Source organism: Mesocricetus auratus, unplaced genomic scaffold (assembly GCF_017639785.1).
Source record: "Mesocricetus auratus isolate SY011 unplaced genomic scaffold, BCM_Maur_2.0 Super-Scaffold_6730, whole genome shotgun sequence".
In the NCBI taxonomy this organism is placed as follows: Eukaryota; Metazoa; Chordata; class Mammalia; order Rodentia; family Cricetidae; genus Mesocricetus; species Mesocricetus auratus.
In genome coordinates, this window is record NW_024429184.1 from 13,471,187 (window position 1) to 13,494,701 (window position 23,515).

General features: G+C 48.9%; 1 protein-coding gene across 3 annotated transcripts in view; it reads right to left on the bottom strand.

Annotated features, from left to right (window-relative positions):
- The window catches only part of Tmod1 (tropomodulin 1), a 76,341-nt gene that overhangs the window by 39,886 nt on the left and 12,940 nt on the right, over window positions 1-23,515 (bottom strand). The window contains exons 2-3 of one of the 3 annotated variants that reach the window (XM_005078740.4): window positions 17,978-18,146; window positions 613-769 (exon numbers count right to left, since the gene is read on the bottom strand). In XM_005078740.4, the coding sequence (XP_005078797.1) occupies window positions 613-769; window positions 17,978-18,097 (277 nt within the window). In that variant the 5' untranslated portion in view covers window positions 18,098-18,146. Of the gene's footprint in view, window positions 1-612; window positions 770-1,887; window positions 1,970-17,977; window positions 18,147-23,515 lie in introns of those variants that run through there. The other 2 variants (XM_040738863.1, XM_040738868.1) reach the window with 2 other exon arrangements.

The window sequence follows — 23,515 nt, forward strand, 5'->3', positions numbered from 1 at the left end:
TCGCCTTTCTGTTCCGCAGAGTCTGCAGATAACCGGGCAGAGAGCAGAGAGTAGTGTGCTACCCAAGATGACCTAAAAGTCAAGGCAGGGTAGATGTCAGACCTAGAGCGTCTATGCTCCCATGGAGACTCCTAGATGTCTATGGCAGGAGCAGAGAGTCTCGTCTCGGGAGAAGAGATGAAGGAAGGATGTTCCCAGTGCCAGAAAAAGACTTTAGAAAAGGCAGAGTCGGGAAAGAAGGAGCTGGGCTATGTACCTCACTCCTCATTCCCACAGAATGGTCCTTATCTAGGTCTCATATTCTGATGCCATTCACAATAGCTTTCTCTTCTCTCAAAAGTATCTAGGTTTTAAGGAAAAAAATTACCAATGTACCCTAAAGAGGATCTGAGGAGACATTTTGGTTGTCTGAGTGAGTCTTTTTCCTCAAACTATTCCCAATAGAATATACACACCAGATGATGCTCTGGGGGAAAGGGCTATTTCCTGTTCAGGCAGGAAGGACACAAGAGAGGCCCAGGTACATTTGGCTCGACACAGGGTAGGTAGGACACACAAGTGGCCTCTGCAGGGCCTCAGGGAGGACAAGCTCATGAGAGCCGTGTTAAGTACCTCGTTTCTCCCCTGTGTAGGGAACCAGGTCTTCTCGGTCCTTAAATTCCTTCGCTTGCTTTTCCAAGTGATCCAAAAGCTCCTCTCTTTTAAAGGGGCCTGTGGGCGCCTTGGTGGTCTGATCCTTCTGCCTCAGGCCTGCAGGGAGCAGTGCATTCTAAGATGGGGGTGGTGGGTGAGAGAGAGAGAGAGGAGGAGGAGGAGGAGAGAGAGAGAAATAGAGAGCAGTCAGCAGCTATAGATATGCAATTCTCCAGAAACACAACACAGACTAGCAGGGGCCTCAGAGCTGGAGAAGCCAGCCAAGTCCTTTCCTTTTCTATGGGAGGAGCCAGAAAGCTGGAGAAGGGCTGGGGCTTGTCCCAGGTCACACAGCACATAAGGGGCAGAGAGGAGCTGTGGGGCTCAGCCCTGTGGTGTCCCTGCCTGTTACATTTTTTTAAATGTGTGGCGTTAACATGGCAGACAACACAGGCTGAGCATAGAGAGATTCTTGGAATTCAATACTTGGCTGCAAAATTCTTTAGTGCTTGGAGGCTATAGTGTGGTAAGTGATCAGAGAGAGAAGCCAAAGGGAGCTTGGTGGGGTCTTGAATGGAAGATGACTCAAAGAAGGAAACCCCCACAAGCCCGAGAAAGGCTCCACAGAACTGCAAAGCAGGCACACTCAGCCCACAGTCTCTATGGCCTTCTGGCTCTGGCAGGTCTGTGTCCATGAGAACTGACTGTTAAATATTTGAAATGACGCTTCTGGAGATGGGTCTCTCAAGAATGACAGCATCATCCAAGTGCTGTGTTCTCTTCAAACACGGGGAGGCTTCCAGGTGTGGGCTCACTACCAAAGTAGAGTCCTAGTTAGCAGGGTTTTGATCACTTGAATTGGTTTCACTTAAGTCAGCCCTTAGCACTTCAAGAATCAAAGATAATGAGAGCTTCAGGATGCTTAGAAACCAGATATTATATAACCCTCCCTTCAAGAGGAAACTGAGGTCCAGAGCACAGAAAGACTGCCCAAGGAGTCTCAGGGCTAGAACATGAACAGACCCAGGGTATTCCCTCAGATTTTGGAGAGGCAAACTTCATTTCTAATCCTCATGCATCCCGGGCCCCTTACATTCAGAGAGCTAGAAGGGGGTGACTCAGAGGCAGGTGTTCACTCTTAGCCGCACCCTCGACTTGACCAAATTGGTATCACTCCTATCTCAAATATAGGTTCCCTCAAAGTGCTTATTCTCAAATACAGTCTCCTCAAAGTGTTTGTTCCGTGTTACTCACAACAGTCTCGAATCCTTTCTTGAAGATCCCTTGAGAGGATGAGAGACACACAGGTCTGGCATGCCCACAAGGATGGAGCTTGGAAGAGAGAGACCACAGGCTAATAGCCATGGGGCTGCTTATGAAGTGCTTGCCCACTGGCTAACACATACTGCTGTCTCAATAGTAGCAGGGCGTGCCCCACATTGAGTCACAAGGGTCTACAAGGCTGGGGGACAAGGGGTGCAAATGGACATACCCCAGAGACATTGGGAACTGGGGTAATTTTCTGAGAAGAGGACCAGCATGCAGACACACAGACCTGAGCTGATCTGAGAGGATACAAATAACGCCACAAGAGTCACAGCTCTCCAGAAGCGGTGATTACCAGACAGCGTCCATTGTGATGATGCTCCAGGTGAGGCATGCTTCTGAAGGCAGGTACAGGTCATATGACACTTCCTAAACATAGATGTGGGGGGCTACTCCTATCCCCTGGCAGGGGCTTCTGGCGGTATTGTGGATTAAGGGTACTCCTTACTACCTGCAGTGTCTATCTATGGCTATCCATAGAGGGTGACCCATGCTATCCATAGAGGTGACCCATGCTATCCATAGAGGTGACCCATGCTATCCATAGAGGTGACCCATGCTATCCATAGAGGTGACCCATGCTATCCATAGAGGTGACCCATGCTATCCAAAGAGGTGACCCATGCTATCCATAGAGGTGACCCATGCTATCCATAGAGGTGACCCATGCTATCCATAGAGGTGACCCATGCTATCCATAGAGGTGACCCATGCTATCCATAGAGGTGACCCATGCTATCCATAGAGGTGACCCATGCTATCCATAGAGGTGACCCATGCTATCCATAGAGGTGACCCATGCTATCCATAGAGGTGACCCATGCTATCATCCATAGAGGTGACCCATGCTATCCATAGAGGTGACCCATGCTATCCATAGAGGTGACCCATGCTATCATCCATAGAGGTGACCCATGCTATCCATAGAGGTGACCCATGCTATCCATAGAGGTGACCCATGCTATCCATAGAGGTGACCCATGCTATCATCCATAGAGGTGACCCATGCTATCCATAGAGGTGACCCATGCTATCCATAGAGGTGACCCATGCTATCCATAGTGGTGACCCATGCTATCCATAGAGGTGACCCATGCTATCCATAGTGGTGACCCATGCTATCCATAGAGGTGACCCATGCTATCCATAGTGGTGACCCACCTGCTTTGTGACATGCCTGTGCTTCACAGTTGAGGCCACACCAAGTCTACATGCTGACACGGACCGATGGTGGTACAACTGAATACCCTGTGTGCCTCAGCTTCAATGGCTACGGAATGCGATTATCAATGGTGATGGCTGTCTCATATATATTTGGGAGAAGTTAAAATTAAGTAATGTGAAAGATTGGCCAGTACTGATGGTTATGTATTTATTTTACGTGCATTGGTGTTTTGCCTGTATGCGAGGGTGTCAACCCCCCTGGAACTGGAGTTACAGACAGTTGTGAGCTGTCATGTATGTGTTGGGAATTGAACCCAGGCCCTCTGGAAGAGCAGCCAGTGCTCTTAACCCTGAGCCATCTCTCCAGCAGCACTGATATGTTAAATGCCCCCAAGTGATAGTTTCCCACTGTTCTATCATCAGATGAGATACACTTTAGCAGGAGGCCAGTCATTCAAAATGTGGATAATGGAAAAAAGTTATCCAAATGTATTTTAGAGTCCAAGATAAACAAATATGAAATGAGTTAGTCCCTGAGGGTAAGTGCCTGATCGTCCCCTCAAGAGGCATGCAGGGGTTTTTATCTCCATAAAGGGTTTCATCATCCTTTCTGTTTTTTCTTTATTATTCTATTTTTTTAAAGGTACTCATTCTGTAGCCAAGAGAGGTTTCCAACTTGCCATCCTCCTTCTTCAGCCTCCTCAATGTTATAATCAGAGACTGGTGACACCCATGAGGCTACTATAGAAGATTTTAATGGCAGGAAGGGGTTGGGGCTCAGTGTTGTAATGAGAGAAACCCATGCGGTTGGAAGGGGTTTTCAAACTCTCATCGCCTTCAGACCTTGCTGCCAGAGGACCCTGGCTTAGCTAGGGCAGTTTCTTAGCCTTGGCATCATGGTATGATCGTCTGGACAACACGGTCATGGCAGCTGCTCTGATGCCTTGGTCTTAGTCTCTCTGGTTTCTGCGCCATTGGAGGCCAGCAGTACTGTGACATTCAAACATCTCCAAACACTGCTGAGTCTTCCCCGGGGGAGCGCTGCCCTGGCTGAGAACTACCACATTAAACCAAAGACACAGAATATGGGAGAAAAGGTGTGTTTAATGTGTGTAAAATATTAGTTATATAACATACTAAAACATGGCTTCATTAAGTTAAATATTTAATGAAAGAAGTCGAGTTTTAAAAACCAAAATTTCAAAAGTATTTTCTGGTGATTCTTAGCTCATCAACTTTTTAAAGAACATTGTGACCATGTCAGCCTTATTAGGGCTCAAAGTTTATTTTCTTTCCATTAAAGGCTACATTGAAAAAGTATCACAGAATCTTCAGTTAAAATCAAAGAGTTACATCTTTTAAAACTCTTAGTTATTTATCACTTGAACTTGTTTTCAAAAACAGCATATGACCTCACAGTGTACATAAATATTAACTCACAGAGGATCAAAGACCAAAATGTAAAAGCTAAAACTATAAAATTCTTAGAAGAAAGTGCAGACATAAATCTTCAGGCTCTAGATTAGGCAATGGTTTCTTAGATATGACACAAAACAGTGAGCAACAGAAGAAAAAAAATAATGCACTGGATGGACTGCACCAAAATTAAAACCATTTGTTCTTCACAGGACACTGGCGAAGAGACAGATTGGGAGAAATGTTTTTAAATCGCATATCTGATAAGAGTACATAGAATGCATGAGCTTCTCTTGGGACTCAATAATAGAGGACAAAAAATTAAAGAATAGTCAAAGAAGCTGAATAGATATTTTTCAAAGAACGTATAAAATTCCTGAGAGTGGGCTGCAGAGATGGCTCAGACAGTAAAATGCTTACTGCAAAAGCAGGAGGACCTAAGTTTGAGCCCTCACACGCACATGAGTCAGTGGGCATCTGCAGCCCCAGTGCTCGGGCGGTGGAGACAGGACGGCCCCTAGAGCTTGCTGGCCAGTCACCTAGCCTAACGGGAGAGCTCCAGATTGAGTGGTAGACCCTGTTGCAAAAAGAGTGGGTGGGTGTGCAGACGGGCAGCATTAATTGGACTCAGGGGGTAATTAATAACAAAAATAAAAAGAGGACACAGATGAAGCTGGGAGAGACACAGAATGAGGGGCACTAACAGGAGTTACGGGGAGGTAACGATGGGTTGATGCGATCAGTACATCTTGTATAAATGTATGGACCATCCAAAGAACCAAACATTATTCTAAAAAAAATAAGGTGGAACACAAATGAGGAAGACACTAGTCATTGACCTCTGGCCGCCACATGCAGACACACGAACATGTATTCACATACAGCCCCTAACACACAAAACAAAGAAGTTAACATTTTCATTATAAAACATTCCTGACAAGGTAGGTATAGTAACACATGCCTTTAATCCCAGCTGAAGCTGACAGGATAGAGAGTTTGAAGCCATCTGGGCTCCATGGTGAGACCCTGTCTCAAAAAAAAAAAAAAAAAAAAAAGGAAAGAAAGAAAAGAACAGAAAAGTCAAGCTAGACCAGAAACCACTCTCAAACACATGAGAAGAGGCTCAGTGCCACCAGCCATCAACAAAATGCAACTCGCACTGGACAGGCACAACAAAAAGCACAGATGACAAGGGTTGGCAAGAATGAGGTAAAACTGGACCTTGGCTACTGGCAGACCTGTGACAATATGTGGACTCTTGGGATTGCAATCTGGAGGCTTCTGAAAAAGCTATACATACAATTAGCATATGACCCAGAAGCTGTATTTAGACATGGAAAAGAATTCAAACCACAGGTTAACCACAAGACCTGTACACAAATGTACATAAAGCATGATTAACAATGGTCAAAAAGATAAACACGCTAAATTCCATCAACTGATGTTTGGGTAAATAAGATATGGTAGATCTATGCTACTGAAAACTGTCAAACCATGAAAACGAATAGTGAATTGGAAAACACGCTAAGTGAAAGAAGCCAGACACAAAAGCTGTCATTAAATGCTGCAGCCCACGTCATGTACACGCCAAAGCTGTCATTAAATGCTGCAACCCACGTCATGTGCACGCCAAAGCTTACACCTGGCCAGGGACTCCTGATTCGACAGGTGGGAATTAACACCAAATCTGGTTGAATGGGTCTCAGCAAGACTGAGACTGAGACAGGTTTATTGCAAACAATCAGACTTTTTATCTTATCAGAAACAGAATATAAGGGGGTTGCCAGGATCAATACAATTATAGTTGCCAGGATACAATGACGTTTTTCAGGCTATACAGAATACACAAAATTAATTAACAAGATTATGTGTGCTTCGTGACTTCTAGGGAACACAGATACACAGGTGGCCTGAAGGCTTCCCAGCCTCAGCGAGTGCCTCAGTTTCTCAGGAACTGAAAGTCACACAGTGCCCCAGGAGCCACAGACTCTAACCTGAAAACCCTATGACTTGTGCCTCTCAAGGCAACTGGGCAAGGCAACTCCATGACTCCCTGCAATGTGATGTCCAAAGAAGTCCTGTCTCTAAAGACAAAAGGTACCTAAATTATTGCTCCACGGCTGGTGCTGCAGATTGACCGGTGTCCCCAATCCCCGAATCACACAGTGAAGTTCCGAGCCCCACCACGACTGTATCTGAGACAGGATTTGTGTGGTCATGAGGATAGAGCCCTTGTTCACTAAGAAAGATTAGTGTCCTTCCAAGAAGAGACATCACAGAACTTGCTGTCAGCCACCTGTCACAAGGGGACGTAGTGAGAAGGCAATGATCCCAGGCCAGAAAGAGTCATCTGTAAGACACCCCCACCCCGACTCCAGATCTATCCCAGGGCTCCCAAGCATCCAGAACTTGGAAAACATGGTTCCAGTGCTCAGGCCCTGCACGCCACAGTGCTTCATTATGCCGGCTGAGCTAAGACAGATGAGAAGGGGCGGGGCCGAGCAACAAGTTACAAAGAAGCTTCTCTCTGAGGTGATGAAAATGTTTTTAAACTGACTGCAGTGAAGGCTGGACAGCTGTAAGTAGACTTTAAAAACCGTTCTGTCTACTTTAAATGGATAAATTGGATGATGTGTGGCTTATATCCAAAAAAAAAGGCTGGTTTTTTTTTTCCAGTGAGAAAAATATAATCAAAATAACTAAAGCAACAACTAATCCAAGCAGTCTTGGGATGCTGAGAAGGGAGCCTGTTCTCAGGCTAGTGCCAGAAGGGACACTGGGACTGACTAGGTTAGAGCCAGCTGGACCGAAAATGCTGCCATATCCTACAGCGTAACATGCTGTGGGACATGTATGAGAAAACAGAGAGAAAAATTTACCTATCAGGTTTGCTTAGAGCCAAAACTTGACTCTCAGACACAGGCCAGCTAATGTGTGGAAAAGTCCTCATCACCATCTTGGTGGCCAGGAAAATATGTCATGACCGCGTGTATGTAGAATGTATATTTCATTGCCTTTCAAAAGAATGACTCAACAAACATCTGCTGAGGAAGCATTACTAGGCGTCTAGGCAATGGGCAAGGTTGTAGAGTCATGACCCAACCAGGTGGGGCAAAGGCCTGGGCAGGTGAAGGGGTGGAGCCGATGGGGATCTCAAGGCCTGGTGTAAGCATCCTAAAGGGCTCGCGCCACTGGACAGTGAAGAGTGATCTGTCACCTGTAGTGGTGGACTCCATGATGCCTGCAGACAACGGGAGTCATTTGTCCTCCGAGGAATCTGAGTTCCCTTCTCTTCTCCTGCAAGTAGGCCTAACGGCGTCTACCCCACAAGCACTCTGGCTTCACCACAGTGCCCACCATTTTGCCTTAAGCCCTGCGGGTTTAAGGAACGGATTTGCAGGCACTCTCTGATGATGACACTGCGGGACCTTTGACCCTTGTGCTGACTGTGGCGTGTGAGCCCTATATTGCCCAGGTCCAGCAAAGCGAGGACATGAACAACTGTGGGTGGGCTGAGTGAACCTTTTGAAGTGAACTCTTTTGATTTTAAAACATTGACATATAACCTGAACATTTGCGAAATAACATTCAGGACAAATAAAGCACATTTAAAGTACCCCAGCCGTGGGCTGCTCGGTTGCCATGTCTGACCCAAGTTTGCTGTCACACTAACGTCCCACAGAGGAGGTCAGGACATCCCTTCGTGTGCTTTTCTACCCACTCCTGGCATTGGGCTGGAGAAAGAGGTACACCCATGGGGTTTTAATTAAAAATGTTTTCAAGCTGGGCGTGGTGGCGAACGCCTGTAATGTCAGGACTCGGGAGGCGGAGGCAAGCAGATTTCTGTGCACCTGAGCCCAGCCTGGTCTACGGAGCTATAATGATGTATCTTGTCTCAAACAAACAGAAAACACAAACTAAAAAACAAAGACATTTTTTTAAATTATAGAAGCACAAAGCTTAATACACTCCTGGAAGTAATCATAGAGGGGAAATTAACCATATTTTTATGGTACTCTTTTTGAAAAAAATATTATTTATTTTTAAAACAAAGTTTTAAACTTACTACATAGCCCAGATTGGTGTCAAACTAGTAATCTTCCTACAGTAGCCTTCCAAGTTCCTGGGATTATAGGTGTGTGTTTCAACATGCAGCCTATTTCTGACCTTTTTCAACATCAGCTTCCTGTTACACACTAGATGCGGGTGTGCAGTGTCTTAACCTGATCCTCACACACACACATGCTGGACTCCAGTCATCCAAAGGACAGCAGAGGTCCACAAATCCTCACCTGAGGCCTCACAGCCTGCAAACGAGCATCAGAGAGCCTGAAGATGATGTCTCTGCAGCCACCATTGCTATACGTAGGGAAGGCTATGTTAGGAACCTCCCAGGCTAGACCACTGTGGGTTTAAGATGTGAGCATGTGCACAGCTGTCCCGGCACAGAATGTACTATAACAAAGACTGCAAACTCCAGAAAACTGTTAGGAAATCTAAAAAGGTCCTCTACACTAATGATTTCAGGCTTAAAAGCCACAGGGCAGGCAGCCCATGTTTGCATACAAATGACACTGTTTATAATGAGTGTACTCAAGGATCTGCAGTCCTCTGGCGATGGATGGTGAGCCATGCACAGAACGGCCCTTAACCTGATTCTCCACGGTAACGAAAATAAACTATTGTATTACCTTTGCCAAAGAAATCAGTCACGTCTAAAAAAAAGTGTGTGGGGGGGGCGGTGCACAGCATGCTGCTGTTGGTCTGGGTACTGTGACTAAGCCCCACAACACCCCAAATTATAGGATGGAGCAAGGGGTACAGACTCCAGGACGGGTGCTGGGGAACAGAGAACCAGGAGAGGGGGACTGCACTGAGGTCCCATGCTGGACAGACCAGTGCCCCCTTGACAGATGGACCATCCTTCCTCACTGTGCCTTAGGCCTCCATCCTGGAAGCCAGGTGGGCGCAGCAGGAGAAGCAGATCAGAAGGCAGGCTCTACTTCCATCAAACTCCGGGCAGTGTTACGATGTGGTTCGGAGTCTCACAAAGCTGAGAGTTCAGTTAGTAACACATCAAGCATTTAGGGGCAACAGACACTTGTTAGGTCCAAACTGCAGGCAGTATCCAGGGATCTTTGTTTCTCTTTTGTTCTTTTTTAGTGTGCATGTGTGCTGCTGTATGGATTGTGCGCATGTGTGTAAGAGGCCAGCACTGATGTTGGCATGCCTTCCTCAATCACTTCACCTTACTTTTCAAGACAGGGCTTCTTGTTGAACTTAGAGCTCATCTGGTCATCTAGATCAGCTGCCAGCAAGCCCCAGGATCCACCTATATCTGCTCCCCACTCTCCAGTCCAGTACCACAAGCATCCCTGGTCAGCCCTGTAACAGGTGCTGGAGATCCAAACTCAGGTCCTCATGCTGACACAGGAAGCACTTTGTCTGCTAAGCCATCTGTCTAGCAGTCAAGGTCCTTCTGATGTAACCATACTTACAGATACACATACATGTGTGTATGCTTGTGCATATGTGTGTTAAATGAAAAATACAACAGAACCTTCTCATACAGAGCAGAAGACAGGCCTGCAAATGGAGAAATCTATGGCCCAAAGAAACACAGAAATTTGGATTGTTTTTGGTTTGGTCTTGAGTGTTCCAATAAATTGCCAGTGCTTTAAAAACCAGGAGCCAGCGCATGAAAAACCAGATTTCCAGGACCTCTCAACATTTTATCTGGCATGACCATCCTGAATCTGTATGCTCATGTGGTCACCAATTGGCAGAGCCAAAAGCAGGTGTCCTTTAGACAAACTTAGTCCCTACCATCCCCTGTTGTTTCTGACATGGGGCCCAAGTCAGCCACTCTGTGTAATTGCTTTGGATGTGGCTTATGTTCCTCAAAGTTTGTGGCATGTGAAAGTTCTTTTTCTGTACAGTGAATCTTTTTATACACTGTGGATCTGTTGTATACAATTCTTCCCGAAGGTGGGAAAAATAAAAGATGAGCCGTGGTGAGCACAGACTTTTTTCTTTCATCTCTACCCCCACCTGGTGCTATGGGCATCTGATTTGCTGCCTGGGGAGTAGAAAAGTGCTTAGGGGAATGGGCAGAGATGGAGAACAGGCGAAGGTGAGACCTTGGCTCCAGGCTTACCCTTTATCTTGCCTTTTTAAGGTTGGTATGAGTCAAGGAAGATAAGAGTTTAAGATCTGTTCAACGTGGACAGTGGGGATGTAGGTGTTGTAGTGCATTCTTCCTCTGCTGTTAAATATGTCACAGCAGAGAGCAAGCACCCTGTCTCCTGTGGAGGAGGTGCCGTGCTGGGGCAGCGAGGCTCCAGGAGCTGGGGCAGCGAGGCTCCAGGAGCTGGGGCAGCGAGGCTCCAGGAGCTGGGGCAGCGAGGCTCCAGCAGCTGGGGCAGCGAGGCTCCAGCAGCTGGGGCAGCGAGGCTCCAGGAGCTGGGGCAGCGAGGCTCCAGCAGCTGGGGGGGGGGTCCTTGTACAATGGGGGATTTTTGGCCTCTGGTTCTAGTGGCAGGAAAGAAGGGACACGGGAAAGCTTGGAGAATGGAGAAGGGTGAGGAAGAGGTGTCACGGGACAGGGTGGGTGGGGACACTGCAGCCTTGCCTGACTCTCGTCCGTGCTGGCCAGGCCCATCCCCGGTCCTGCACACACTGCTGGGCAATGTTTCTAAGGATGGGAGCCTATTTTTAGAGGAGAGATTTATTTCTTTCCATTCCAACTGTTTACTTCTGTCCTGGGCTTGCAATTCTGCCGGTTTGTGTTACAAGGGAGCATCACAGCCCCATGGACCAAACTTGGCTGCTCCTGGGATGGCCAGGGGAGCCCTGTGCCCTACAGAGCCTGATCTGTGGCATGAGAGGATATGCTATCCTGCAGGCTCAGATCTGGAGGGAGCCCTGAGGAGTGACAGGAAGGCCCAGGTCCTCCCCATGACCCTGCTGCTAACCCAGGGGTGTGATTTTTTTTTTTTTTGGTTTTGCGAGACAGGGTTTCTCTGTATTGTTTTGGAGGCTGTCGGTCCAGCCTGGCCTCGAACTCACAGAGATCCGCCTGCCTCTGCCTCCTGAGTGCTGGGATTAAAGGCGTGCGCCACCACCGCTCGGCGGGTGTGACCTTTGGTAAGCTTTCTCCCCTCTCTCGGGTTCACAGTCTTCCCACTGTTGATTTCTTCATCATACAACATGAGACTCATGGGATTTATATGATGGCTTGGTCAAAGACAGTACCAACCAAACAGCGTGTGTTCAGAGGATGCCACAGTCAGGGTCTTTCTCCTGTATTTTGTATGCATATGGGGTGTGTGTTATGTGTGTGTGCGTGCATGCATGTGCACATGTATGTGCATGTATGTATGTGTCTCTGTGTGAATATATGCATACATGTATGTGCATGGTGTATGTGAGCATGCATGTATGTATGTGTGTGCCTATACGTGTGCATGCATACATATATGCATGTACACCTCTTGTTTTCAGAACCTGTAACACCTAAGTCCAGAAAGCTTCTGCTGAATACAGTTCACCACTTAGGAGCAGTAGGGTCCCCGCATTACCCTAGCCCATCTACAGACTGGCATTGACACCTGCCACCGCGGAGCTCAATCACAGGGTCTTTGTGGAGATTTCTGAAACAAATTCCATGAAATGCTGAACCCCTGGCATGCAAGAGCATGTCTCTACAGAATCATATTACCCCAGGCCTTGCAGACAGCCTGCTTCCATTAGCGTTTCTGTGGAGATACTGTGTCACAAATTCCCAACAGCTGACTTAGAAATCAACGCTTAGGCTCCAATTCCTTTATAAGGTTGGGAGTAATCTATCTTGTCTCCTGTAAACAGCCTTTTAAAAATAGTCAATTTCCCTTCAAAGTCTTGCTAACAAGCAATATTAATAGATTATTTGTTGGCAGTCTCTTAAATTTTTCTTTATATATTTTAACTGTGTGTGTGTGTGTGTTTGTGTGTGTGTGTGTGTGTTTGTGTGTGTGTGTGTATGTGTGTGTATGCTTGAACATGCCCATGCTGGTACCCTTGCCTGCCTGTTCCGGTGTATGTGGAAGTCAAAGTATCTTATTTCTTGATACAGGCTCTCTCACTAAACATGGAGCTCACTGATTGGTTAGACTGGCTGGCCAATGAACTCCAGAAATCCATCTCTGTCTCCCCGTCCTCACCCCTAAGCACCAGGAATTCAGGGGAGAGTCTCTCTTTCTGGCATTTTTGCTTGGGCTCTAGGGAACAAAACCAAGTCTTCCTGCTTAGGAGGCACTGAGCTATTGCAATCCAACCCTCATTCCGCTAAGCCTCAGTTTCCCCATCTTAGGATGGAGCTAAATGCTGAACGCTCTCAGAGGATGGTCCAGGCACCATCCGACGCATCGACTGCGAAGGTCTGTGGGCGTAGGAGCCCGCCCACTGCTGCTGGCATGCTTCGCTTGCGTGGCTCGCCGTTCCCGTGCTCATCCCCCCACTGCCCCGCACAAGCGAGACCTGAGCGAGGGGCTGACTGGGCTTCAGTGCAGCGCCCACTTGACTGCACGGAGAGAGAAAGGACAGGGCCGGGAATCGGTCAACAGCAGACACTTTTAGCGCATGAGGCATTCCTTTCCCGAGGGAGTCCAAGGGCAGCAATCTCATGATAAGCTCGAGTTTTTCCAGAGGGAGAGACACTAAGTTTCGAGGCCTTTTTTTTTTTTTCATGTGCTCAAGTTTGGAATCCTCTGTGGCAAAGCTGCTTTTCAAGTGTTCTACTAGACTCTGTCACATGACACCGAGGCTTAACAGTTGCATAACCCACACGCCACTCTCTGAAGTGTTTGCTGCCATCAGGCACCAAGACAGCTAAGAGGGGCTCAGAAAATTACAAGTGGATAGAGTCTCAGGGGTCTCCTAAGTCATCTGGACCAACTGGGTGTTCTTCACTGAGAAGGGAACTGAGATCCAAACAGGAAAAGGCCCAGGTCTGAGCCGGGAGCAGAGGAGGCCAGACATCGCTGTCTGGGCCTCAACTCCTTACAGGAAGAAAGGGCGTAATTTGCATGTGGTACCACTGAGTCTCTTCCTGCAAAGTCTCATGAGGCCTCAGAAATGAGGGTGTGAACTCTAGGACCACGTTCAGGCTCTGCCGCTGCCTGTTTGGGAGATACTGGACAAGTCGCCTTGTCTCTCAGCTACTTCTGCAGAACTGGGCTGACGAGAGCACCTGCCTCCCAAGATCATGGTGAAGCTAAGTGAGCTGTGTCTCCCATGTACTTAGAACAGCATGTGCACACACACAAAGTGCCACATCAGCACCGCGACACAAAAATAAATGCAGGAGCGGGGAGTCTGCCAGGGCGCAGGGCCTGGACGCTGTGGGCTTGGGAGCTGCTTGGGTTCTGAGAGACGTCTGTTCTAGGGAGCAGGTTCCTTTCCCTCTCTGTGCTCTGATTCTGGCCTGTAAAAGGGGTACTGGGTACCTGTTTGGTGCCCCTCCTCCAAGCCTGCATACCTTCAGCCTCTCCCAGAGTCCTGATTACAGAGCTGGGCCAGGTCCAGTGAAACTGGAGCTGGAATGTTCTGTTCTGGGTTGGAGGGAGCCCCGTTTGCCTTTCAAAACCCAACTGTCTTGTAAATCAGGTGAGGGAGCCTACCTCACTGAAGGGGTCCATTGTGTGACTGGGACACTAACTCCCACCCCATCTTCTCCCCTTCTCTTCGGTTTCTCTTTTCTTCTCCCTGAACTGAGAAGAGAAAGGAGCCTTTGAAACCACAGTAGTTGGGATGGGCAGGTCTCAGGTGGCAGGCACCTGCTTCAGGGTCTATGTTTCTCTCCAGACTGCTAACTATCTGACTCCTGGGACCCCGCTCCCTGACCTGGCAAGCCGGGCAGCAATCTGAACCTCCTGTGTTCCCCCCCTCCCTCCTGTGGGTACCCACAGAGTGGCCTTGTCCCTGCTACTTTTGAGACAGAGCAGGCTGCCTGGTACAGAGGCCCCTGGGAACTTCTGCTGTGGCCACATAGCCTGTTTGAGTAGGGAACTCTGTGGGAGTTCTTTGTTGGTTTAGGGGTGAAGCAGGGCCCCAGCCAGGGCCTCAGCCCAGTCCTTGGAAACAAAAAGCTTGGTTCTGAGAGGCTCCACCCTCCTGGGGCTGATGCTGAGTTCTGACTCCTGTCATCACCTGCCCTATTCGCAGCCACAGCCTCAGCTGACCTCAGGCCCACACCGCAGCTCAGGGTGCTGCCAAAAGAGCCAAGGGCCAGACACAGTGGGCAGGCAGGTGTCTGGGGTGGGGTGGATGGGCGGTCACACTGGTCCCAGGAATGGTACAGATTCCACTCCCTACAGGGTAGGTCTGTGGAGAGGGCAGCATCCGTATCTTCAGGAAAAACATGCCTATGGGAGCCCACAGGATCCAAGGCTCCCACATGAATCCCTTTCACTTCCCATCTGGTCTAAATACCTCCAGGGTCAGCTCTCACGCCATTAAGCCACATGGGACCACCTCCCTTTGAGAGGCTCCCCAGGTCACCTTGCCACCTGGACTCCATCAGGCACATCCTACTTCTCACACGGAGACTCCTCCGCAGTGAACCCAGGCACAGGGAACCACACTGGACTGGAATCCTTTGCTTTTATTCTTGATTTAGAAAACCTAGGGCATGGTTCCAACCTCAACTGCTCCATGGAACCTCCCACCAGGAGGAAGTAATCCCGGCCCTGAGGTCCATCTGCTCTTGGATGTAATCGATTCTGCCCACACGGCACACCTTGAGCTAACCAGAGGCAGCATCCATGCCAGGCTCCAGTGATGGCACCTAGCACCAAGTTAGCACAGCTTGCATTCTCACTCTTGAAAGCAATTCCCCCTTGTTATTCTATGGAAACCGATCCAGAAAAGTTAGAACAGAAACGCTCGACCTTTCTTTCGACTCCATTGCATTTCCTCTGAATGGAGGCAGCAGGGGAAGGAAGGCCCTAAGACTCTCTCTCCACCAACACCTTGCTAGTCAACTTGAGCAGCCCCACTAAGGAACCATCTCAAACAGCAAGATGAGGACATACTATCTAGATGGATGTTGTTGGGGGTGGGAGCGGCTGGGACCAGCCCTTCAAAGAGCAGTCTAGGCTATCCAGGAAGAAGCCGAGTCTGTAGATGAAAAGGCACCTGAAGCTGAGCCCTGGGAGGTCCAACTGGCGCCACAGTTTCATTGGTGGGACACCAAGGCCTGGAGAAGGGCAGACCACAGCCAACCCAAGATCACGTGTCAAAGGCAGGGCCCCGGAGGGAGGTGGGGCATCTAACTCTGGCCTTGAGTTGTCCCTGCTGAGTCTTGTCACTGCGCCTCAGCAGTGATGGCCTATGGGTTAGTAAAACGCTACTGAAGTGATGCTCTCCTTATGAGCCGCTGTTTGGTCAGAGATGAGCAATGACTGGCGTAAAAAGGGACAGGGAAACTCCATCTTTGATGCTATTCATTTCTGCTTTTGCTTGTGCTGGGTGCCTGGCATTTAGTTACAGGCTGGAGACCTGTCCAGGACGCTAGTGGGAATGTCTTCCTTGACCCTGCTCACAGCTCTGGTGGGGCTTGCTAAACAAGACCTCCATCCCCGAGGCACCCAGACTCCATTTGACTCCATTCAGGAGAACTCTGAGCATTGAAAGAACTTCCTAAATACGCCAGCTGCAAAATTTGCTTATGAAACTTAAAACAGGAGAGGCTCCCTGGTGCTCTCTGTCGCTCAGTTTATTCCAACCTGTTCTCCACTGTCCAGAAGCAGTGAGGTATGCTAGAGCCCTCCCAACAGTGCTGCAGGACTAAGCCAGGAGGCGGGGCCTTGCAGTGATAGCCAGGAGGCGGGGCCTTGCAATGCTGGGGCAAGGCTCCCCTAGAAGTTTGCATGTGCTCTGAATCAGAGGCCTCATGTGTGCTGTTTCCCTCAGGGTCAAGACCCACAGGTCCAGGGTTCAAGGTTGGGCTCTGGAGTGTGCCTACAATGTCACCCTCAGTGAACCATTAGCAACCATTTTGCGTCTATCCCCTTGGCCTTCTGCCTTCTCTTGGTCTCAGTTCCGAAGGAGAAAAGGTTTCTGTCACAGGGGGCACAACGATTCCACTGAGCAGCAGGTCAGCACTGTCACTGGCCTCTGGCGTTCCTCATACTTCAGCATCAACAGGTGAAGGGGTGCCTGAAGCTGACTACCATCTACCCTGCAGTGGAGGTACAGAAGACGGGGAGCCCTTGGGGTAGCTCCAGGGGCCGCTGGGATGAAAGCTGCCCGAGAAGAACTGTTGACAACACAAACCATTCGGACATCAGGCTCGGGGTCACCCCCTCAGCTTGCTGAGGGCAGAGGCTGCGCAGGTTATAAACGCTGGCTACTTCCATCTGTCTGGCTAGAGAAACCAGAGCTAAAACCGTCACGAGTATTTCCTCCTGCTTCCTGACGCGTATGAAGACAGCAAAGATCACTGTCATCTTCGTGCCCCCCCCCACCTCCAGGCTCCTCATATAGCATAAGCTATACTGACATTCTATGGTACCGTGTAAGTATTAGTTTTCCATTACAGCATTAGCGTAAACATCACTGAAGATCTGCGTCTCCCTCCTGGAGAAGAGGAATGTTTCTGTCATGTAGAGTATCATTTTGGGCACAGTTATGACGCGCTGTTGTCTTTGTTTGCTGATAATCGCCTCTGGTGTGAAGAGACACACACAGGGACCAAGTTAGCAAAGAGGATGACTTGTCACAGGCAGTCTTGTCACGGGCAGTTTTATGAGTCACCTTGCCTCAGCGGTGGGTGCCAGGCGTTTGGTTGGATGTTATTCTAGTTGTATCTGGGAGGGTGTTTCTGGGGAGATGAACATTTGCATCTGTAGACTGAGTCAGGCAGATGACCTCTATGACATGAGAGGGCCCATGCCATCTGTCACAGGCCTAAACAGACCTGAGAAGCTAACCCTCCCCTCAACTGGACTGTGGTTTTTGTTTTGTTTTGTTATTTTTTAATCTTTGAACTTAGCCTTAGCTTGCTTAGGCCTTTAGCCTACAAGCATTTAGATCAGATTGACATCATTGGCCCTCCTGGGCTCCAGCTTGTTAACTGCAGATCCCAGGACTTGTCAGTCTCCAAAACCATATGAGCCAATTGCTTATAAATCTCTCAGGATATACATTTACACTCTCTCTCTCACACACACATCTTATTGGTTCTGTTTTTCTGGAGAATCATGAGTAATACAGCATTTTAAAAATAGCCCTGCCAAGGCAGCATCATTCCAACGCACTGTCATATAAGGCGTTGGTGGCTTCGAGAGTGGCCCACCTGCCCTTCCCCCCATGTGGCCACCACACCGCCCCTTCATCAAGTTCCCAGGGCAGGTCACCCCCACCCCCAAGACCAGTGTTCCCCTCTCCTGTTACTCACATCAGGGTCTAGCTCATCCAGCTCATTTTCCAGAGTCCTGAGTTCCTCCTCCGTGAGGGCCCCCAGGATTTCATCTTCATCCAGGTCTCGGTATTTCTCCAGCTCTCGTCTGTAGGACATTATGGAAGGGCACGTCTTTGTCTTCTGAACTTCTGTGCTGCCTGGTGACCTGCCAGGAGGAGGAAAAGCCCTTAAGATAGATCCCTGTCCGATTTTTCTCTCCAGCAACAGGTGGGGTGTGTTTAATAGTGGCTAATTTGAATTCATTCTCTACCCACTTTCTAACAAAGGGCAAGTCCTGAAGGCGTGTGGTTTAATGAACTGTATTTAGTTCTTTGATATATATGGGTGGTATGTCCGACTGCATCTGTGTGCGAGAATGTGGGTGAGCATCTGTGAGTCAGGGGATGGCCTCCGGTGTCAATCCTTGCCTCCTTCCTCCTGTGAATACCGGGCTAGCTGGCTTGCAAGCTTCCAGGGTTCTGCCTCTGCCACGCTCAGCTCTACAAGGGTTCTGAAGACTTTCGCTCAGGTCTTCATGCTTGTGTGGCAAGTACTCCGCCCCCTGGACATCTGCTCAGGGCAATTTAATAAATTTTTAGTTGGTTGTAATGAGCATCGCCAGTAACTGGAAGCAAACGCGTGGCTGTCATCGGTTTGAGTGCTTGACGACAAATATATTCTTAGGTAGTTCAATTCTTTTCTGGACAATCTTCCCAGTGTCCCAGTGAGAACCATGAGTGCCGGCAACTGTCAGGTTAAAGGGGGAGGGCTGTGAACACCTGCGGCTTGCAGGCACCTCACAGCTTTATTTCAGTCAATCCTGAGGGAAAGCATCCCACAGCGACGGCTTTGACCGCATGCGGATCCACCCATTAAGCGTAACACACAGAGTCTCCCGTTTAACCTACACCTGAGTAGTTAGTGTTGTCCACCTCTCATTGGGCTGAGGGAGGTTGAGAGATTTGCCTAACCCATACTAGGAAGTGGTCAGTGCCCAGTTTGAACTCAGGTCTCGGGGGATCTAGTGTAGGAGCTTTTTCATGGAGTTGCTGAATGTCATGGTTGAGAGAACCATGGACTGGACCCCTCATCACATTCTCCGGGGATCTGTTTCAGAAGGAAGAAGCGATTTACCCAGGGAGCAGCGTCCGTGCCTGCCACTTTCAGGCTGCTTTCCCCTGCTGGACGCTACCCAACACCCTAACACCACCTTTCATACCTGTGAACCCATTCTAGCTGGGGCTTTAAAAGTGAGATCATTTTCATCAATGAAGAAATTGGAAGATGGCCTTGGCCTTGACTCAGGGTCCCCAACAGCTGTGGGTGAGCCTCTGCTGCACGGCAGAGCCTCCCTCTAGTCTCAGGGGCACACAGTAAGGCCATGAGCCCTTTTCTCCTTTAGCCTGCTAAAATAATAACACGACAAGCCTGGCCTATCTCCCTGAGAAGTCCTGACGACTCTCACGAACCTAACCTTTGAGCACCTCTCCCATGAGCCCTTTGTTCCTGACTCCCAGGGCCCAGCGGAGAGCAGGAAGCTTCTCACTGAAACCAGCCCTGTCTGGTTTTCTATTCCTCTCTGGATCCCGAGGAGGCTCCTTCTCACCTCGTCTCGGAGAATGAGAGCTGTTGCGGACCTCTGCCTGAGAGTCTGCCCCCTTCCCAGGAATCTCTACCTGAGTTTCTCTACTCTCCATCCTTTCAGAGGCTGGTGGACAGGCAGGTAAGAAAGCAGCTGAATGCCTTCAGTGCGGCAGAGGGGCGTCTAGTCCTGTGCACACTGCCAGGGTGATGAATCAACTTATCGCCTTACACTTCCAATGTTGGAGTTTTCATCCCCAGCACGTCAGCTACCCAGGAGCACACTACAGGTTAAAATGGGTCCTCCCTTGAAAGTGGCCCTTACATGGTTGCTGAGATATAAGTTTAAACAAGTTCATCCTGGAATCGGGCCGGCTGCTACTAAATGTGACCGCTCTTCCCACAGAAAGGGGACATTCAGACACAGCATACACCCAAGAAGAGTGCCACACACTCATGCAACAGGGAGTAGGATGAGGCTTTTGCAAGGCGAGGCTTGCCAGCAAACCTGGGAAGTCAGAGAAGATACCCTGAGCTTACTCTTCCTTTTAGCCCTCGGAAGAACCAAAGCACCCCGGGAATGGTGGCTCACGCCTTTAATCCCAGCACTCAGGAGGCAGAAGCAGGTGGATCTCTGAGTTTGAGGCCAGCCTGGTCTACAGAGATAAAGCAGCTGACACAGTGATTCTTGGCTTCCAACCTCCAGACATGCACTCACTTAAGCTCTTCAGCTTCCTGATTTGGGGTACCTTGTTCAAGCACCCCAGCACACTTGCATAATCACTGCCTCCATTTTCACAGCAGTTTTTTTTCTGGACTCCCATGCAAACAAACAAAAATCGCCCATGGTTCATCTGTGAGCAGATGAAAACTGAAAACTGAGAGAAGATAATCAATCCACTTAAAGCCTGTGATTTGTTAATTAAGGACAACTGGCGTTCACTAGCCACCAGAAAAAGCACTTTGGAGAGCAGGGGCGTGTTTTGCTAGGGTAAATCTCCATGCGTGAGCACATCTGCAGGGGAAGGCAGAGTGAGTGACAGCCTCCTCCATAAGAAGGACGAGCTTCCCAAACACAGAACCCAAGCGCTGTCCTGTTCCCTGGGAAGACTTAGGCTTCTGCTGAAGTCTCCCTTTGCCTGGATCCCACGGTGCAAAGTTCAGACCGTAAATGCACCCTCACGTTCACTGCTATTTGCTTCCTGGTTCCCCGCTGTAGATGCAGCTGCAGAAAGCCCTCACACAACAGCCTAATTTGGCTGGTCCTAAGTGAAGCCAGGAAACATGAGGATCCATGCTCTCCATTACAGGCCCAGAGGGAGTCAAGTAACAGCTTCCAGGAGGAGCTCACAGAGCTCTCCAGCATGCCCTCTCCACCAGCATCTCTGAGACTGGCTTCAAAACACGCCTTTGGTGTTCACTACACTTTAGATGTGATTTGTTTGTCCAAAGGGTCTTGCTCTGGAACCTGGCACTGGAGGCTTTAAGAGGTAGGACCCTCTGGTGGGTCACCACGTTCCAGTGGATGGTCTCACATCCAGGAGTATATGGACAGCACAAATTGGACTCAGTGGGTCCTTCAAAAAAAAAGATGGCTTGATGTTGGGGGCAGGTGGGGATAGATCCAGGATGAGTAAAAAGGTGAATATGATCAAAATACATTGCGTGAAATTCTCAAAGAATTAATAAAAACACCATATGTATTTAAGAAGAGGTGAAGCTTAGTTGGAGGTGGTAAGGGCATTGCAAGGGCTGACATTGGAGGGACCAATTCTGGTCTTGTGAGATGATTTACTTACTACTAGAAGAGCCATTATAAAAGAATAAGATTGGCCATTTCCCTTAAGGTTCCCATTGCTGTGATAAAACACCATGACCAAAAGCAGCTTGGGGGGGAAAGGATTTATTTCGTCTTACAACTCTCAGGTCACACTCCACCACTGAGGGAAGTCAGGGCAGGAAGTTGGAGGCAGGAACTGAAGCAGAGGCCATGAAAGAGTGCTGCTTCCTGGTTGCTCCCCATAGCTTGCTCATCCTGTGTTTGTTTTACACAACCCAGGACCAACCGTCCACAGGTGGCACTGCCCGCCATTGACTGGGCCTTCCTATGTCAACAATTAATCAAGAAAACGCCCCACAGGCTTGCCCCCAGCCCAATCTGATGGAGGCGTTGTCTCAGTCGGGGTTCCTCTTCCCAGGTGACTCTAACCTGTGTCAAGTTGACAAAAGAAATAGCCAGGACCCCTCCCCTTCCTTTCTTGGTCATGGTCTTGCCATGTGATTTCTACTTCTGATACACCCTCCCCCACCATGTTTCCGTGGCCAAGTTATGATGCAACCAAGAGGGCTCTCACTGCAGGGGAACTGCCCGACTTTGGGGTTCCGCCCCCCAAACTGAGAGCTACATAAAGCTCTTTACTTTTAGAAGTACCCGGTCTCAGGTATTTTGTCTTAGCAATGGAAAGTTGGGGTAAGCCAGTTCTCAAAGGTTTTATATTGTACCAAGTTCCACAAGATGTGGGTGACAAGACTTCTCAAAACTTTTATTACACAGCTAGCTGCACGAGAGATAGCTCCAGGAGTAGGGTGCAAGAGGACTCCCCGATTCTTTTGTCATGACATTAGGCCTCTAAAGACACGTCTCCACAAATTGGGATCTCGCGAAACAAACACTGTTTTACGGTCACTTCTAGGTCATTCTGGAGAGCCATCCACAAGAAGAGATGTCACAGGGACAGAATCCACTGGGACACAACTTAAGAGTATCCTGACAGTGTTGAAACCTGGGAGTTTCCCATGTTTGTTAGTTTTCGCTGGTTGACTCACTTTCTAGGTGATTCTCAGTAAGACTTTAGGAGAAAGACCACACACATATGGACCCTAGAGAATGGGTGAGCCCGGAGCCTGGAACAGGGACAGAGGCATCCACGTGGAAGGCAGCTTGGGGAGAAGCTGTTGGGGAGGCAGCCAGATGAGAGAGGTAGGTGGCAACTCTGGGGACTGCTGAAGGAGAGAGATCAGGGCTGGCAGCAGGCCACCCCCAGGATGCCACTCGAAGAGCTGACATCATACAATTTCCTGAGCAGGTCTCTTGTTGCATGGAAGTTATACTATGTATTCACCCTGAGTTCCTGCTGAGATCAAAATCCCTACTTCAGAGGGTTTTTAAAGCCCTTTTGAACGTCAACTGCTTTGTGAATATTACAGAGGGATGGAGGCACTACGTTAAATAAGCCAAGAAGAACAGAGAATTCCCAAGGTAAACCATAAAGCTGTCGGCCTCAAGCTGACTCATCTGGTTGGCTTACAGGATGGTTTCTACAAAGGGTTCTCCTCTGAGTGTGGGGCCTGGGAGGTAACTGGAGTTGGAGAGTAGGCAGAGTAGGAGGGACATGGACTCTGTTAATAGATTCCATTGCAGGCTCAGTCTTCATAACCATTAACACAAGGCTTTGTTTCCTAACAGGAGAGTTGTCAGAAATGGAAAGTACCCCCATCTTGTTGGAGAGCTAGTTTTCATATGAATCACCAGGGTAACCATCATTAAGTTCTTGAGGCCTCTGCTGGCTCAGAGATCTGTGCCCAGGGACCTCTGAGAACGTGTCTCCAGATGCCTGAAGGGGACCAAAGGCTGAGAGGACTCACCCTGACCCTGCTTGATGTGCACGCTTAGGGTCACTCAAGAGCTCTCTGATATAAAAGACCACAAAGTTGACACTCATGGGACTGCGTAGTCAGAGCCAGGACTCGCGCATAGGATGTTGTAAGAATGAGCTTTGTCAGAGCAATTAGAGTGCAGTCTGGGGCTGGGGCACAGTCCACGCAGGCTCACATAGTACCAGGCTGATGCTGCAGGAGTCCCCAATCTCTACTGCCCCTCTCACTATCACCAGACCACAATCCTCCCTCCCTCCCCCAGGAGACCTGTGTTTTCTTTGTCCTCAAAGCTAGACC